The sequence below is a fragment of the Drosophila erecta genome, unplaced genomic scaffold (assembly GCF_003286155.1).
Source record: "Drosophila erecta strain 14021-0224.00,06,07 unplaced genomic scaffold, DereRS2 tig00000055-arrow-pilon, whole genome shotgun sequence".
NCBI lineage: Eukaryota > Metazoa > Arthropoda > Insecta > Diptera > Drosophilidae > Drosophila > Drosophila erecta.
Genome location: NW_020825200.1, coordinates 20,795,160 through 20,814,041, shown reverse-complemented (window position 1 = coordinate 20,814,041; position 18,882 = coordinate 20,795,160). Strand labels below are relative to the sequence as shown.

The following is an 18,882-nucleotide window of genomic DNA, read 5'->3' as shown; positions in this document are numbered from 1 at the left end:
GTGTCCATTTTTCTGATTTGTGTGCAAAGTTTTTTCCTTGTTGTTTGCCATCCGCAGCTCGGTGTTGACTGACTGCCCAGGACGAGGACAAGGATAAGCATGCAGACGGGAATGGTCTTGGTGGGTCGAGAGGGTTGTTCGGACAGTTGGTAAGCCGGAGCTGGTGTCTTGTTGCCTTAACTGCACTGAAAGGAAAAACGGGCATAGGGTTAAAAGATCTATTTTACTCCGTAACCAACCAATTTGAATTACCTTTGTTTTGGGAAACACACGTTTGAACAAGATCAACCCGATATGCTAAAATTAGTTTTCAATACGATTATAAAAACATGTTATGCTAAATAGTAATTAATGAGAGTATACTGGTAAATTAAACAGCGGCAATTGTATTTTAGTGTAAGCTTTTTAAGCCAATTGTTTAATTAGAATGCGACTTCGAGTGTAGTCCTCCACTGGCTCTACTCCTTCCATCTGCCCGCTGCGCTGTTCGCATGCAAATGCGGGCAGAAATAGAAAATGAATTCATTCAAAGACATAGTAAGGATTTTCTATTAAATTTCGTCGGTTAGCGAAAGAAATGCGTACAAACAAGAAATTAAAATACAAGGGCGCAGCGAAACGTTTTGGGAATTTTTAATTAAAATGGCATACGCTGCGCCCAATATGCATTTAGACAATGCTGGCCAGATAGATCAGCTTTACGTTTCGCACTTCCTTGTGGCTTCAAGCCGATCCCGGAATCCGATTAGCGAGCTATGCTGCTTTTAAGTCTGCCTCAGCATCTGAATCCACCCTTGGCTTAAATTCCATTTGATGGGCATTTGGCTCGCTCTCCGGGTCTTTCGTCTTCAGATAGTCTTCGGCATCCCAAGACTGCAGATCCGTTGTGCCCCAAATCAGGTACACCAGGTTGCCAATGAAAAACACAACAGCGGTCATGGCAAACACAATCTGCCACTGGTTTCGTGAGTCCTAAGAAACAAATGCGCAAATGAGTAATTGTTTACTTAACTTATGGCATAAACATAAACTTATGACACAAACCTTCTCAACGCAACCCATCCTAATGGTACTTAAATTGTTTGTTCATACTTAATTCAGAAATTACATTAAAGGGACTTTTCCGGCATGACAAGCAAGAACTTTTTACCAAATAAACAAAAATGTTATATTTCAATTTTAATATTATATATTATTTTAAATTTATATATCCGTTATTTTTAGTAAAAGCGCATTCTAAGTTCGTTTAAACTATTCAACAGGTAGAATGAATCGTTTCCCCTATAAGGTATATATATTCCTGATCAGGAGCACTAGCCAAGTCGATAAACTTCTATATCTCATAGGTATCCTATACAAGCTTTACTTTTCAGATTAAACATGGAAATATGCTAGGGGCGCTAACGCCTAATCTACAACTGTCGCACACTTTCTACAAATGCTTTGAGCTCTTATACCCGTTACTCGTAGAGGTATACAATATTCGTTGAACAATATGTAACAGTCTGTCCGTCCGTCCATCTGTCCGTATAAACGCATCGATCTCAGAAGCGATAAAAGCTAGAATGTTGAGACTGAGACATGCAGCATCGACGCAGCGCAAGTGTGTTTCCAAATGTTGCCACGTCCACTCTAACGCTTTTGAAAAATGTTGTGATATTTTCTAATTTATTTTCTGAGTAACGGGTATCTGATAGTCGGGGAACTCGACTATAGCATTCTGTCTTGTTTAATTATAGGATAAGGATTCTGTTCGTGAGATTGCCATTGGTAAGGCGATTTCTGGATGTTGCCTGTAGCATTCAACCTTTCAGACTTGTTGAAGAGAACCGTTTTCAAAAACTTATTAAACTTCTGGATCCTCGCTTTGTGACACGGTGAAAATGTGCAAAAATTTTTATAAAAAATGTTGTGTGTGTACAATCTTAGTTATCCCCTACTCTGAGCCAAGTTGATTATCTTGGAATTTCTACCGATCTATGAGCTTCAAGAGCAACCCCGGTCATTAACCACAGTCATTTGTCACTTTATAGATGTGAGCTACAATCTGCGCTGAATTGTGCGTTCAAAAATCATTTTACTTGACGAAACATGTAAGTATAAAATATTTTATGATTTGTAAGATCGGACCACCGAGGCAGATTTTCATTTATTCGTGTATACATAAGATATATACAACCTTGTTGAACTATTTTGCAAGTTTAATAGCATAAACAGAATTCTAGGAAATCATAAACATCCGCCCGACTACAATTGATTCGAGTGCTGAGCGCAGCACTGAGAGAAACAATTCCAGTAAATTAGTGCACCAAGGGAATGTCAATTTAGCCGCTTTGACCCACAGCGAGCTTAAATATCAGCTAGGGTAAACACTCTTTGGGCTAATAACTCCAATTTCAAAGGATTAACTTACACAGTAGTCTTTTTTGGTATATTATGTGGGAGAACAAAAACAGCCGAAAAAGGCAAATTTACTTCTTAGGTTAAATAGCCATTCAATATATCGTCAAATATATCAAAAACAAGCACTCGAAAGATAAAAAGTTACATTTGCATTTAGTTTTAAAAATTTACTAAATAATGATTCCAACAAAGTGGAATAAATCAGGGATTTTTGTTGTGACCGTATTAGTCATATGAGCATGATGATATATTATTATGCCCATTACAGACGACACACGGACATGGCCAGTTCGACTTGGTTATTAATCCTGATCATTAATATATGTAGTTTATATGGTCGGAAACGCTTCCTTCTGCCTGTTACATACATACGAATCCAGTATACCCTTTTACTCTACGAGTAGCGGGTATAATCCTGGGATCTGGTTGTAACAGCAAGGGAAAAAATTATCGACTTGGAATTATCATTTTTCTTCATATGTTTTACTGCCCAGTACTTTAAAAAAATTTAAACTTCCTAACATAAATTACAGATAAATAAATTACAGCAAAAATACACCTATGAAAAATATTCCTATACTTGCAAAAATACTACGTGCTTATACTCAAAACATTTAGTACCTTTCAATATTTAAAAGAAATGAAAGCAGCTTAAAGCCTTTTTCCATTACAGCCCTTACTCACCGGTTCAGTGACAATGACGCCCACTAAAAGCGGCGTTAGAAGCGGAAAGATGTTGCCGATGCCGTTCACAATTGCCATGAGCATTCCTGAATGGTTTGGGGACATGTCGATAATAGTCAGGATGCTGCCAATACCAGAGCCGGCATTTAAGCCTGCGTTGATTGTCATCAGGGTGATGGCCAGAGTGGTCTGGCTCTTATCCAGAAAGCCAATCCCAATAAGGGCCGCCGCAGGCCCCCAGTAGGAAACGGTATTAATTGACTTGCGCAGCGTGGTCAGGGACATCCAGTGCCTCGACATGGCCACATCTGCGAAAGCCAGATATACATAGGACATACCCCACATGGCCAGAAAGGGCAGGGCCGAGTAGAGAGCGTTGCTTTTGATGTCCATCTCTAAGACCCCGTGCATGTAGGAGGGCGTCTGCAGTTGCATGGTGGAGTTGGCCCAGCCCTGAGCGCTCCGTACTATTAATAGTGCGTAGAAGGGACTGGATGACCAGATGGCGCGCCACGGGACTGGAATTTTCTGAGCGTGAAAGCCTTCAGGCCGCTTCATAGAGCGCTCGATGTGCTCCCGTTCCCGGGAACCGATCAGCCGGGAACTGGGCGCGTTGTTAGCGCCGAGTATTACCCACAGTAAGCACCACAGCCCGCAAGTGCCCGCCGACACGTAGAAGATTCCAGGCCAGCCCATTGAGCCATTCGCAATCAAACCGCTGCTAGCCATGGCCAGCACAGATCCGCAGTCGGCTCCGGAGTACGCAAAGGCGCCCAGCCGGTTTCGATCCTCTGGGGGAGACCACTTGGCCAGGTGCTCATGTATGCACGGAAAGATCAGACCTTGGAAAAGACCCTCCACAATTCGGATGGTGCAAAAGGCCTGCCAGCCACCCCAGGCCACGCAATACGGAGTGAGACCGCTCAGGACGGCCGTAGCCAGCGTGGGAACAAACAGCACCGACTTGGCCCCGAAGCGGCGAACGAGAAAACCGGCTGGAAATTGAGTGACAATGTATCCCCAGTAGAAGCTGGACAGGATGTATGATTGCTCCACACCACTCCAGTTGTACTCCTTCAGACGGGATTTATGTGATAACAGATACAATCAGGCTTTCATCTATAGTACTCACCGGAAAGTCCAAGTTGGTGGTGGCCGCATCCGTCATAGCAACTATTGCCACGCTCACACTGAGCCGGGCTGTGTAGTTAACGACGATCGCCAGGAATAAAAGGAGGGCCTGCATGTGACGGACACCGATAACGGGTCCTAGAGTATAGAGGAAGTTCAAATTATTAACTTTCTGGCTAAAACAATGCCAACCATTTACACTCTCTACCGGTATAGTATGTCAAATTAAAACAACGTAGAACGCTATAGTCGAGTTCCTCGAATATTAGATACCCGTTACTTAGCTAGTGGAAGTGCGAACGAGAAAGTTCAAGCTTTTGGCTTATACATAGAAATTGGCATAAAAAATAATAAAATCAAAAAAAACAACATAGAATGGTATAGTCGAGTTCCGCGACTATCAGATACCCGTTAGTCAGCTAGTGGAAGTGTGAACGAGAAATTTCATAGTTTTCTGGAATATCGGTAAAAAGTGCAAAAAAAAAATTTAAGAATAAAAATTTTAATTTAATCAAAAGTGTGGGCGTTAAAGTTCTGGGGGTTTGTGGGCGTGGCAAAAAGATGTTTGGCAAACTTATAAAAATTTACGATATATGTATATAAAAAAATGAAAAAGTTTTGGGCGGTTTGTGGGCGTTGGATTGGTCGTGACAAAAAGTTGTTGGCTAACTTTTAGAAGTGTACAAGATACATACATGTATAAAAAAATGAAAAACTATCACATTCTTTAGACATTCATACTTTATATACAAGTATTAAGTATATAGGTACATACTTTTCAACAAATCTAGTATACCCTTTACTCTACGAGTAACGGGTATAACAAGAGGGTACCCTATAGTCGAATTCCCCGACTATCAGATACCCGTTACTCAGTTTGAGGAAGTGCGTAGAAAATATAAACAAAATCATAACAAGAAAACAAAAACTTAAAAAAAAAAACTTTTTTTTAGCATTTTATGCTGGCCTTAAAAAAATAAAAGTCGAGCGATAAAATAGTCGAGCGCGTTGCGTAAAAATCAAAGTGCCTAAACAATAAAAACGTTAGCTATTGATAATTTGGTTTTAATATCATTCTACTACCAGTCATTCATTTCCAGTTAGCGAAACGCCAAAATTTTACGAACCCTTTTTAATAAATAAAGCTTACGCAGCCAAGGACGTCAGAGACTACATCGGCAACTGTCCCAGACTCCCCTTGGCAGAGTAAAGGTTATCTGATAGTTAAGGAACTAAAGCGTCTTCTCTTGTTAATAGTTATCTAGATATATCGTAAGAACCGAATTACCTATTTTGTCTGCTATAGACGGAATTGGGTAAAAATATAAAAATATGATGACTATGAAAATACGTTCTCGTCTTTCAAAGAACAGTTGTTAACATAGTAATGGGTATTTGATATCAAGTGCATATTCTTGTTAATACTTATTAACTATACTATTAAACGCATAAGGCAAAATGCATTTTCTCGATAAGCACATTAAAATGTTATCTAATCCGATACTGCCCACATCTTTAAGATATTCGAATGCAACGTTTTTTAAAGACCATATACACATGTACATATTAGCTTGATATGAGGTATTATTATGTTGAATTTAATTTAAATTGTGTGGTAAATACAGCCTATACCTGTTAAACTGGAATCCATGTATACACAGAAATCAAACATTTTGAACTTGCCCACGATTCACTTGGCCAAATTTTTTCGCCCACTTACTAATAACTAGGCAACGACTTGTATTCCTTGTAAATTTATATTTATGTTGGATCGTCCCAACTATTTGTTTATTCTTTAATTTACCTTTTTGCTCGTCTCTCATTTTGTTGACGCCCTACAATACTTTATTACCGTTTTTACAAAATAGTTAGGCCGTCAGCAAAAAACTCACTGCCGACCGTGTCGATTGCTGAAATGCGTCTGAGCGTGTCATTAAAGCTTTACCCACCATATAGCGTATATGACTGCAATTAGACATCAAGATTGGGTCTTTGGTTAGTAAGTTTTATCAAAGTACCGATTACCCAAAGCGATAGCTGGATGCTACCTGTCGCATTCCAAACTTGATATTGTCGACGTACTACTTCTATGTACAAGCAAACAGTGTTAACCGTGCAGTTTATATTAATATAAACACAGACACTAACACGCGTTCCATTTTCCCCAATCATATATGTATGTAAGCGGTGGAACTTATTGTGTAAAAACTCACAATCAAATCTAAAAATCCGTTCCCTGCCCATAAATGTGCTAGGCCAGTTCGTCTGCGTTCAGGAAGAGAAAGCGGCTTATGCGCATTTAGGCGAAATTCAAGTGATACCCAGTTATTCTAGAATATATCTTATTTATCTGTGAGATAAATCGGCTACAAGCATCTTCATTGGAGAAGTGAAGCCTACCAGCTATTCACATATGTAATGAATTGGTGGTTATACTAGTGATAGTAATCCAAAACAAGATAGAATTCTATAGTCGAGTTCCCCGACTATCAGATACCCGTTATTTAGCTAGTGGAAGTGCCAAGTGAATAAAGTTTTTGGCAAATATGTATAACTTTACAAGAAACAAACTTGCACTGCAAGCTTAATATGATTATTCTAGCTTTTATAGTTTCTGATATCGAAGACGGTCAGACGGACATGGCCAGATTGTCTCGGCTATTGATCCCGATCCAGAATAAATATACCTTATATGGTCGGATACGTTTCCTTTTGCCTATTACATACTTTTCAACGAGTCTATTATACCCTTTTATTCAATGAGTAACGGGTATAAATATCAAGTTCCCCTTAACCCTCTCATATGTTACAGAAATGACTATTAAAAATATAATCTCTAATATATATATAATCTAATATTATAATATAATCTATGAAAATCTAAGCCTACAAATCATAGCGCACAGGTATAATTAAATCCAGCAATTTGATTCAATTAAATAAATTTCTAGTCATGTGAAAATTATTTTCTACAATTATTACATATAATTACATAATTTTAATTTTCCTTGGGGGTTGATGAGCTGCAGATAGGCTGTTAAGTCCAGCATACGCGATTCCCTTGTACATAAGTACAACTAAAACAATAAAGATACAATGAATTAATGTTCCAAACCTATGAGCTAGAATAGATTGTTTTCGATCACTTTCCGCTCTGTTTGAAATCTGCAGCTGCAAGTACATAAGTTTGTTTGCTAATGACGTTTTTGTGGTCTGAGATAATGGCCACCAAAACATTCGATATTTCGTCACTAATTCTTTGTTTTCATTTGTTATTATAAGCTGTTGTTTACATTTATACATTAGTGAAAGCAGGTGTTCAGTGGTATTAGACGTCGATAGTTATCGAGTTAAATGTTGTGAGCTGTGTGGCACTGGAGATTCTTATCCTGATACTTATCCAAATAAAAAAATTTCGTAACCTTGTGTACTTTTTGTTAATGTCTAGGAAAACTATAAAAAACAAAAAGATCTTCCGTTAATTTTTGCATTTGATCTCCAAAATGTCATGCAGTCACTTAACTTTTGTATTTGCCCGCCCTTTCATGCATATCGATAATATAAATACATTTTATATCGATAATCAACATAAAAAGATCGTTTTTTCTTAAAAAAAATTCCAGTGCAGTCGGATAGCTAAATACCGTGAATTTTACATCAATTGTTAGGGAATTTCATTAACCATTAACTAAAGTCTTGTCATACAATCCCTTTGGTCTTGTTAACAGCGGAAAGCAGATTTTTTCCTTGTGTTTATATAGTGGTGCGCTTCGTCACTACGTGGTCTGCATCATGCAGTGATACGAGCCTACAGCAACTATTAATTAAAAACATCTTTCTTTTGCAGTGCGCAATGTTCAGCACAGGAAATTTTTAATACAACTACAGGGTATAAATATCATATATTTTTTCTGAAGGATAATTGATTTCTCTTTACGATGCACTATGGTAAGTTTGATCACTTTTTCTAGCCAAAATTAATAACTCGAGAACGGAGAGATATTTAGTTTGTGTATTGGGTCACACTAGCCCATATTTATTACGATACCATTATGATACGGCTATTATGTGGACGTGGCACTGCACTTATATTTTTTGCAGTGTATGACTCCAGAAGGGAGAGAAATTTCTACGTGAATCCCAAGAACTGTTCGCGTGGCACAGCCCTTATTTATTTTTCTAATTTTGTATGCTTTTTCTAATCTAGTAAGAAGTTACTAGTATTCTAGTAAGAATTATTCTAGTGTCTTTTGCCTAACCGATGAAGTTCAAGTCGATGTTAGAGTCGGCGATACGAGAAAACACGTCATCCGTACAACGGTAGAATGACAGTAAAGTTTCCTGCAAGCACTATGGTATAGGGATGTTATTATATACTTGTCTGCCAAAGGAGTGTGAATACTGCTTGTGGTGAAGTTACTTTTCAGCAGAACTGAGCACCATCGCACCCAGCAAAACGAACTCAAAAAAATGACTGCAATATAAACAAATGGAGGATTTGAATTGTCCATCAAATATCCCAGATCCACAAGGATCAACAAAGGAACATTTCTGACATTGTTGTTGTTGTTCGAAATACAACAAAACTTTGTCATCGAATAGATAATAAAACAACAGGGAACGCTTTAGTCGTGTTCCTCGACTATATACCGTTACTCAACTAGGAGAGATAAATAATAAAATGAAACAATTTCAACACATTTCAAATTTCAAAACTGTGGGTGTGGCAGTTTTCGGCGGTTCGTGGGCGGTAGAGTTGGCGTGGCAACATCAGTTACCAAACCCGCGCTGCGTCTGTGTATCTCGACGTTCATATGGCTAGATCGATTGATCCTTATGAAGAATATATACACTTTATATGGTTGGGAACGCTACCTTCCACTTGTTGCATACTTTTGAACATATCTTCTATACCCTTTAATCACGTGAAAGTCAGTCGGACTTAAGGGGGACGGTTTGAAATTGTTTATATTTTCAGTCACATGGCAAGTTTTCTTGAGATTGTAAATTTTTTGCATAAATGTAGACGTACATATTAACTGTTTCATTTAAAATTATTATAGAATTTTATTTTTTAGTCAAAAGGCTAAACTTTATTTTAAAGACGAGAAGACCCTATAAATCTTTATATTTTATTTTTTTTAATTATAAAGATTATGTATGTAGCATATGTACATATGTACCTATGTATGTTTTCCCTTCGGACCCCGACAGCGAGAACATTATCCTTATCCTGTTTCTGGCCGAGATACCAGCAACGATCCATCCTCTTCACACATTCTGGGAAGTGTCCGATTTGGATAAGTAAATAGCAACTCTGCTTTTGCCATCGTCACTCTGCCGCATCTGCTGCAGACCATAAAGAGATGTGTTCGTAATCTACGTTCCCTTTCCCAAAAGTTCGACACAAACTGTGAACTCCGCCCAACAGACTTGTCCAACATGGGCGTTTTTTCTGGACGTTTTAAACTAATATCGTAAATGTTTAGCCTGATCATCACACATTCCACACTTCATTTCCTGCACCCTGTTGGTGACGCCTCGGGTTTCGCGACTGGGGCCATGCTAGGAGATCGTGCAGACTAAGAGCAGCACTGGGAAAAATACGTACCCTATTTATCAGAACTGATCATAAGCCGCTTGTGTATGCATCTCCTCGATAAGTTCGACACCTAATTGATATTTCACTGTTCTAGACAATTTTTCTGCTATTATACGGGTCGAAGGACATAGGAGAAGAATCCAATTGTAATCATAGTGTCGCGAATTGAAGGCGAATAAGCATCGGATCCTGATCTCTCACGCCTTTTGCAGGGACCTATATACTTAAAACTCAAAAAAGTCATCTTGACTACAGCATCTTACTTTGCTGCGATGTATTTACAGAAAGCGTTCGCCCTTATGTACCAAACTCCTTGTTCTTCAACGTTTTTACGTTTATTCACAGTTTTTTACACCCGAGCACGACAGAAGTTCGATAAATAAAGACGACGTCGAATGGTACAAAAAACCATTTCACTCCAAAAAAGATAGGTGCTCCAAATGTTTGAGGATTTGGGTTTCTCGGCTTGGAACCCCAAACCGATTACTACAAAATCTGGTACTCACATCGAGTCTACAGTTTTCAATCTCGTTGGTAGCACATGCACACTGTTGTCTGCCATCCGCACTTAAACGGACTCATAGAATCAGATCCTTACATTTTATATTCATACGTTACAAAGGAACACAGTACTCACCAACGGTAATGCTTGGACTTCGCACTTTGAAGAAGAACAACAAAGCTTCCTCATGGAATTGCAAAGTTGCAAGTAGCTAGTTGTATCCCCGTTTTTTTAAGCACCGATGTTGTCAAGCCGCTTCAGAAATCCTTTTTTCCGTATCTGCTGACCGCCTAAACCGGCTTGCAAAAGATGATAAACTTTTGCAGTCAAAAGAAATTATCTCATTTCCCTAAGACGTACGTCGACATGAACAATTTGTAAATCAAGTTTCATGAAATCCCCTGGAGGACAAGTCTTTTGCAGTCACTATTATCTGGTAGCGTCATCCAGCTATAAGACGATGAGGCAACGAAGGGAGCCGACTGCGTTGAATTAAATTAATGGCAATACAATAAAAACTTTTAATAAATAACTAGAAAAAATCGTTTAAAAGTATGCAACAGGATGCGTTTCCGACCTAAGTACATAAATATTTTTGATCAGGCGCGTTTTTTTTAGTAGTTTTTCACGGCTTCAAAACGGAAAAAAACCGTCACACACTTTTGAACAATGCATTGATTTTTCCATATTTTTATTTAAAACTTTTTAATTGTACATTAGCGATAACTATTACTATAACTATTAACCAAAAATGTTTAGGGATGCAATGTGAATATGTTTATGTCACTATGTTTCCACAAGAAGACAGCTATTTCTGTATTATCGTGTTAAACTTGCTGATCGCCTCGCCGACATATCTTTCCTTTTCGGCCAGCGCACATTTTAGCTGCGTACGCAGTTGCTGCAAATTGGGCATGGTACGACAATCTCTAATGTTAAGCAGAGTCCGGAAGATGTTTTCCCACATTTCCCGCTGAAAGTACCGTGGCACGTTTGTTTTCGGCATCCAAATGGTGCTCGGAGCTCGTTGCACTACTTCCATATAGCGGCCGAATAGCAGCACATGCATAACGCTTACCAGACCAAATAAATCTAGTTGGTAAGTCCATGGGCGATTCGTTCTCATCTCAATGCACTTGAAGAGGTCATCATGATGAACATAATTGAATGTCTGATTGTCCGGAAACAGCTTCATGTCAATGGACACACCGAAATCAATAAGCTGCAGGCTGAGTTCGTTGGGATCCGCACATATCCTGGAACAGAAAAAACGGTGGTATTAGAGGTGTTGATGAAGAGGCTTTTTGGTTATTCGCTATTACGGTTTCATAAGTAGAAAGTTATCCGGCTTGATGTCGGCATGAATTATGCCCATGGCGTGCAGATGATCCACAATATCGAGCATTTGGCAACTGAGGTGCATTACCACATACTCGTCTAGATTCCTCTTGGTGACACTCTTAACCTTGTTGCACACAGCGATCAGTGAACCATAGTCTGAAAACTCCGAGATATATACACTGGAATTGTTTCCTACCAGTGCATAGTCAATATGTGCATATGATGGAATCTGTTAAAGAATTTTCACATAATTAATTCATGATAAGTGTCATGTGAATAGTAATTAGTACCAAGTATTAATAAATATCCCTCTTTATGATTTGAATAGCATCCAATTCCAATGTTTTTTCGCTAAACCATATATTTTCATAACATCCGTTTCCTAATTTTAAGGTAATTTACAATATCTCTAAGATACGTAAGCCAAATTTAAATTACTTTTTAAATTTACCTTGATTAGGCTCAAATGACACAAATTGGAATAATTTTAAATTTTACCCGCTTTTGGAAAATGTTTTCTTCAATGAATATTCTTTGGAAATGGAAAGCCTTCAAAAAATATATGTTTCGGTTTTTTTTTATATTAAAAGATTTCTGCAAATTTGGTCTCATTGCTGGACCTCGAACGTCCCCGGCTTGGATAAACTAAGAACCAAATTGATCTAAAAAATCGGATTTACTACATTAAATTTGTTATTATTTAATGCTTACCATTTGCTCACTAGTTAAACGGCTGTGAATCTCTAGGCAAATGTAGAACTCCCAGTAGTTTGTTGGCCGTTCCTGCTTGAGCGCCACCTTCTTGCCAGAATTCAGATGCTTTCCTAAATAAACCGAGCCATAAGCCCCCTTTCCTATAATTTTCGACACCTCAAATTTTTCGTTGTGCACTTGCAGGTGGGTGTTAGGATGTAGACGCTTAACGTGGCCAAGCAGTTGACAATGGGGCAGCTTCTCGATGTACATGGAAAAATCAATTGATTCGAGCAGCGAGCTGATCAGTTCAACGTTGAAAGGGTTTTTATTAGCGTCTGCTAGCGTTTCGTTCGAAACTGTTTGATCTGCATTTGAGGTGCGGTGAACAAACTTTTCCTGCGGAGGTGTTTCTAAATCAGACTGCGACCAGGAACGATGTGATTGCTTCGGCGTCAGTGGAGTTTTCTTATAGTAGATGCTTAATTCCGGCGCCTCCACTTCTGCGTTAGGGAGCAGTAGTGTGGAATTTTTTATCATACTTATATTGGTTGCAAACATTTCAGTAGCTGCATTGAACTCAAAAAATTCGTGTGGTTGTTCCGAACCACAAAAATTTTCTTTCAAAGGAACTTGCCTATGCGATCCTGACACGGAATCGTTAGAAAATTTTAGCTCGTTTGATGTGCTTGCGATATTCGTTTTGACAACGGAATTTGGCAACTGTGCAGGACAGCTGCCTATTTCTGAGCAATCTTTCATGAACGAGGCAATCATGTGGGACTCCCCAATATTTTCGTGTTGGTTCCCTATCTCTTTAATTGCCAGCTGCTGCATTTCGGGCAGCGTGCAGTCTAAGGCAAAGCTGGAGCCAATAGATTCTATTGGTTTTGATTTAGTGATCTTTGGCTGTGTGTCGTCTAGAAAGATGTCAAACTTCTGCATTGCGTCCATTTTTGGTAAAGTTGCAGGCTGCGTGTCGGGCACAAAGGAAACGTCGGTCATAAAGGAATCCTGCAGCTTGCAGATGCTAGGCGCAGCTTCCAGTTTAATGGCAGTTCCTGCAAAGGAGCTCAGTTCGCCCTGTGTCGATTTAAAGACCTGTGCAGTTGAATCGAACTTACGGTTTGGAGAGCCAAAAATATTGTTCTTTGGCGGTGTCTTTCCAAACAATCCACACAAATCGCTATCATCACCCAAAGTGGGAAGTTGTGGTGATGAAACAATCTTTTCAGCACCCAACGAGCCATGATGTATAGACTCCTCCGGCAATGCGGTGGGCATTTGTGGCAGTGTTTCAGTTTTATCTTCCTGAAAGCAAGCAAGAGGTCTGGGGATAGTCTCTGTCTTATCCTCTTGGAAGCGCAGGGACTTAAGCATAGGCACGCTAGGCGCATTGGGTTCCCATAATTCACGGCGCAAAAAGTTGTCACCGCCCTGTATTTCCGGCTCCGCAACGACTGCTGATACACCAGCACTAATCAAACGCTGCAGACGCATTTGACCAGGAGTACTCTCTTCAATCTTGCTGCCAAGTCTAGAAACAGGGTTGGATCCGGGTGAAGATGAGGAGGTTATAGTCGATTTAGTAGTGGCGCCGCTAGTCGCCAAGCTTTGTGTGCCGTGCTCAGAGGTTTCCAATATGGTAGATAGTTGCTTTCGCAAAGTTGGCGAACGTGTCTCCACTGGAGAATCGACAGCAGGAGCAGGGGTCTCTGGTAGCGGTTGTTCCTTAAGAACGGTTCCAAATTGACGCGACGGCGCCTGCTTCTGTGTGCACTTAGGAGTGCTTACTGCCTGCGACTTTATGAACATGTTGAACATTTGTGTGGAGCAAGTCTCATCTCCGTCATAAGACGTTCCAGAATTAAAAGGCCTTGGTTTTGGCGTTGGCTGCGACTGTTCCGAGTCTTCATAGATCTCTATTTTTGGAACAGGAACGGCCGGTACAACAAATTGGTCACGTGAAGATGCGGGATCCTCAAATATTTTAATCTTTGGCTCTTCCTTTTGATTAGAAGGCGATTTAGGTATATTAGGTGGCAGCTGCGGAGCTATATCTTTTACAACCAAAGTTTCTTCATCCTCCTCCTTGTCAGTCTCTTCGGGTACAGACGAAACTCTACGTGGCATGAGGGATTTTCTGGATGAGGGAAAGAAACTCTTGCGGCGTGGCATCTTGTTTCCGGGCAAGCAAACGGTTTCTTCCATGTCGAAGTCGCCATGAACTGTTACATTTTGTTTTTGCAACCATTTGGCTGCCAGCAACTCCTCCAGCTGATACTCCTTTTGCTCAACTTCGTTGTAAATCTTGTCAAAAACGACCTGAAGGCCAAGTACCAGTGGTGGTTTCCAAAACTTGTCTAGCTCATCGAGTTTTTGTGGCTTAGAAAAACTGGCGAAATTCGGGTAGCAGCGAATTCCCCTGATCACCCGTCCAGTGCCCCACCACTCATCATTGCGATATACAAATGAATGTTGTGGGTTGCGGTTTTTCAAATAGGAGTAGGCACGATACTCTTCGGGCGAGAACTCGATGTTGCGCCGAGGGTAAAGAAGACACTTATTATAGCAAGGAAGTCCATTTGCGTTTGGCTCGTCCTCAATAGTAACTGGTGTCACCCACGGCTCCTGAGGCCTGTTTTTGGCCACAAAGTTTGTCGGAAATCTAAAGGGTTGATCTATACGGCGCTCGTAGTTGGTAATAGGTGGCATTGCTTGCTCGTCCACGTGTATATCAAAGCCTAGATCCGGCGAGGCGTTAATGCCAAAAATTTTGCCATGCTTGTGGTGTTTTGCATTTGCCTTGTTCCAGGGCACCGGTTCTTTTATATTCTCCTGACTGCGAGCCGAGTCGATAATGGAGCGCAGGCTGGACTTCACCTCCGTCTCAGAATTAGACACTGGAATATTCGCATCAGAATTTTCGTCATTAAACACCTGCATGTTCCGACCAGCATTGCGCCTACTGTTGGTAGTTGAAGCTTCGACCTACAGGATGACAATAAATATTTATATTTTTGTTAAAAATATACCCTTTTTATTAAAATTATATATGGACCCAAAAACGTCTTCCGGCCATGGTATCATATCAAACAAAAACACCCTTTAAAGAACAAATTTTTAAAATAATGAAAATAATTTAGGGGGCGTGGCTTGAGAAGGTTTCTGGGCGTGGCATCATTAGAAAACAAGCTTGCGCTGCGTATGCAGCATGAAGGCATGAAGCCTTACACAAAGCACAGTACAGATGTACAGTCTAAATCACGTTATTGATAACCTTAATAGAGGCATTGTGTCTAAACATGTGTTTAGACATGATAAGTAGACAATCTATAAATATGTTCTATTTAAGGGCTGCAATAAACATGTCACTCATGCCTAGTCTCAACCTTCTAGCTGTTATAGTTCCTGAGGTTGAGGTACGGACATATCGACTCGGTTGTTGATCCTGATTAAGACCATATGTAATTTATAGGGTCGGAAAAATTTCATTGTAACTGTTACATACCTTTTGATGAATGTAGAATTCGCTTTTACTCTACGGGTATAAATACATACAGTGGTGGACACTAATTTAGCACACTATGCATGGTCGAATTTCTTTTCTTATTTTTTCAGTTGTTAAAATGATTAGATCAGTAATATTTTATTGTGCGGGTAGGTTACTAAGTAGAGAATAAGTACCGTTATTTTCACCTCTATAGCTTTTGTCTTCTTTCTTTGCCATTCGTTTTTATCCAGACTCCCCCAAAAATTTGGTAGACACGAATTTAGCAAACTTTAAACATATTGAAAACAATGGTAGTGCAAAAAGGCAAAAACAAATACTCCAATCTCGTAAAACCACAGCCAGGCAGGACAGTCTCATTCAGAAAGCGTCCAGAGATGATCCCTTAATAAGTTCAAGGGCGATTAGAAATGAAATTTCATTAAGCCAAGGAGTAAATGTGTCTTCCAGGACAATAAGGAGACGTTATTATGATCAAGCCTCTGATTTTTTGAAAAAATGTGCTTTTGTCAACTTGGATCAGACGGAAAAAAGTATGTTTGGCGTCCTCCGAACATGCAACACCATCCACGATACACCATAAAAGACGGTCAAACATGGTGGAGGAAATGTAATGTTGTGGGCAGCATTTTCTTGGCATGGTGTGGGTGAAGCACACAAGATGGATCAACGGATGGATCAACAAGTCTATAAAAAAATAATCTCTTATGTTATGCTCCTCTATGCGGATGAAAATTACCGGTACACTGGCGTTTTAAGCACGATAACGATCCTAAGCACACTTCACGACTAGTGAAGAATTGCCTTTAGGATAGCAATATTGACGTTATGAAGGGGCCAGCTCAGTCCCCCGATCTCAATCCTATTGGGAATTTTCGGGTGGATGTTCAGAAGCAGATTAGACGTGTAACAGCCAGCAATTTAAATGAACTATAGAGCACAATAAAAAATTCCTGGTCTGCCATACCGCAGAAGGGATGCGCAGCTTTGGTGGAGAGTTTGCCACATAGACTTCATAAAGGATATCCAACATAATATTAAAAGTTAATATCGTGTCCAGCCAATTTTGGAGGTGTCTGGATAAAAACGAATGGCAAAGAAAGAAGACAAAAGCTAGAGAGGCGAAAATACTACTACTTAGTAACCTACTCGCACAATAAAATATTACTGATCTAATTATTTTAACTGAAGAAATAAGAAAAGAAAATCGACCGTGCATAGTGTGCTAAATTGGTGTCTACCACTGTATATTACAAGTCTACAAATTACGAATTTCGAATGTGCCATTGCCTCGTTTTCATTTTCGTTTTCTTAATATTTTTAAATTATTTGCCTTGCCAATTTGTATTTCTAAACAATTTGACCGTCCCAGGAAAAATGTTGATCAATTTTAGTCATTTTTATTGGTATTTACAATTACAAAAATTCCCAATGTTTATCGATGTGGCAACAAATTTCGAGAAATCTCCCTAGCTAAGTAAGGTGTATCTGATAGTCGAGGAAACCGCCTATAACGTTCTCTCTTGTTTCTTGTTTGAATTTCAGACACGATGGTCAATAAATTGTAATCAAACAAGTTATGAAAGCAAAATTATATTATACTTGGAAGCCATTTCTCTGGTGAGATTAAGTTAAAGCTCTGTGTTTGATTAAAATCAAGGTTAGCTAACTCATTTTGTTGTAATCCTACATTAAAATAAACATAAATTAAAATATCCACTCACCTGCACCACACCCGGCAGGCCGCTTTTAACTGCCGCTCCGGTCCGGATGCTTCCCACGGTAATGCTGTTAGAGATCTGCTGGCGGCGACCATGAAGGGATTGCAACGCTAGCCGTCGCTCGTTAAGCTCCTGGTTAACAGTGTTGGCCTCTTCCCCAGTGCTGTAGAGCATGCGCTGGCCCACCGTGTAGCCGAAGTGGTGGTGGGCCTCCTTCAGATCCTCCAGAGGCTGTGCGCGGCACTCTAGACCTAGACGAAAGATCTCGTCGGCCTTGCGCATGTTGCCGCTCAGGTCGTAGCTGTAGGCCCAGGCAATATAGAAATCTGCTAGCATTGTTCCGATCCCGTTGTTGTACATCTGTTGATAAAACTCGATCTGGTCCTTCTGTTTCTCCATCTAAAAAGTGATGTATAATCAGGGTGATCATTTAAAAAAAAGCATCGGACACCCACGAATTTAATGAAAAGCCTAATTAGCCGCTTGTCCTGACGGTAGCGCTCGTCGTCTTCAAATTTGGTGAGGCACTGGTGAAGGACAGTCTGTAGACCAGAGCCACTGCCCCCCGCCGGATAGCTCTGCTCGATCCAGCAGATGAACGTGTACCAGGCACCGAGAGGATCTGTGCCTGTGTAGGTGTGGACCTCCTCCTCCATTTGCTTGCGTTGTGCCTGCAATTCCTGGCCGTGGGTGGACTCCTGGCTGAGAGAGGCCTGCAGAAGGCTCACGTTGCGACCGCTGGCTAGCGGCTGAATGTTTTCTTTCGCGTTGTCAAAGTCCATAGCGGCCTCCTTAAGTAAACGACCTAAAAACTTTCGTTGTCTTATTTCGGTAAAACAAAAACTACGCGCCGAAGCAAATGCTAGAGATGAAAGATATTGTATACTCATACGGTATGTGTAACTTCGTCTTATCGATACTGCGATTAAGACCCTGTTCACACTGAAGCCGCAATATATTACGTTAAAAATTTAATTATTGAACAGGTCTACATCACCACTTACTTATAAGCTAGTACCGATAGTTCCACCAATAAGTTCAGTAAAAAAAATAAAACGCGAGCTCAGTTACCACAATTACTATAACATTCCTGCTGTTTCAAAATGTACACTTTTTCAAAATCATTTTGACCAAATATTATTTAATAAGTTTTCAATATTGCCTTAAAAATGAATATATTTGAAAATCATCGCCAGTATTGTACAAAACGTACACTAAGGCTTAAATGTAGCTTTTTGAAAATTAATATGATAACTATATTTTCATTATAAGTGCACATACGAAAACGAACTCA

At 39.8% G+C, this 18,882-nt stretch overlaps 2 protein-coding genes across 2 annotated transcripts; both read right to left on the bottom strand.

Moving 5' to 3' along the window:
• Positions 1 to 525: 525 nt before the first annotated feature.
• LOC6542529 (putative inorganic phosphate cotransporter) lies at positions 526 to 7,539 on the bottom strand. Its single transcript, XM_001970760.3, has 5 exons — positions 7,211 to 7,539; positions 6,023 to 6,183; positions 4,220 to 4,356; positions 3,088 to 4,161; positions 526 to 972 (listed from the first exon to the last, which is right to left on the bottom strand). Exons 2-5 carry the CDS (start codon positions 6,039 to 6,041, stop codon positions 754 to 756), a joined length of 1,449 nt encoding a protein of 482 aa, XP_001970796.1. The 5' UTR covers positions 6,042 to 6,183; positions 7,211 to 7,539; the 3' UTR covers positions 526 to 753.
• Positions 7,540 to 10,996: 3,457 nt separating this feature from the next.
• Positions 10,997 to 18,524, bottom strand: LOC6541774. The gene is made up of 5 exons (XM_001970759.3): positions 18,044 to 18,524; positions 17,592 to 17,987; positions 12,375 to 15,347; positions 11,645 to 11,892; positions 10,997 to 11,578 (listed from the first exon to the last, which is right to left on the bottom strand). Exons 1-5 carry the CDS (start codon positions 18,476 to 18,478, stop codon positions 11,131 to 11,133), a joined length of 4,500 nt encoding a protein of 1,499 aa, XP_001970795.2. The 5' UTR covers positions 18,479 to 18,524; the 3' UTR covers positions 10,997 to 11,130.
• Between the last annotated feature and the right edge of the window lie 358 nt (positions 18,525 to 18,882).

Excerpts from the sequence above, each read along its gene's own strand:
- LOC6542529 (XM_001970760.3), bottom strand. Across the intron at positions 4,162-4,219 it reads CCACCAACTTGGACTTTCCG|GAGTACAACTGGAGTGGTGT; the intron begins GTGAGTACTATA and ends TCCCGTCTGAAG. Across the intron at positions 973-3,087 it reads GCGTCATTGTCACTGAACCG|GACTCACGAAACCAGTGGCA; the intron begins GTGAGTAAGGGC and ends TTTGTTTCTTAG.
- LOC6541774 (XM_001970759.3), bottom strand. The coding sequence starts at position 18,478 with ATGAGTATACAATATCTTTCATCTCTAGCATTTGCTTCGGCGCGTAGT. Across the intron at positions 17,988-18,043 it reads TTAGGCTTTTCATTAAATTC|ATGGAGAAACAGAAGGACCA; the intron begins GTGGGTGTCCGA and ends ATCACTTTTTAG. Across the intron at positions 15,348-17,591 it reads GCCTGCCGGGTGTGGTGCAG|GTCGAAGCTTCAACTACCAA; the intron begins GTGAGTGGATAT and ends GTCATCCTGTAG.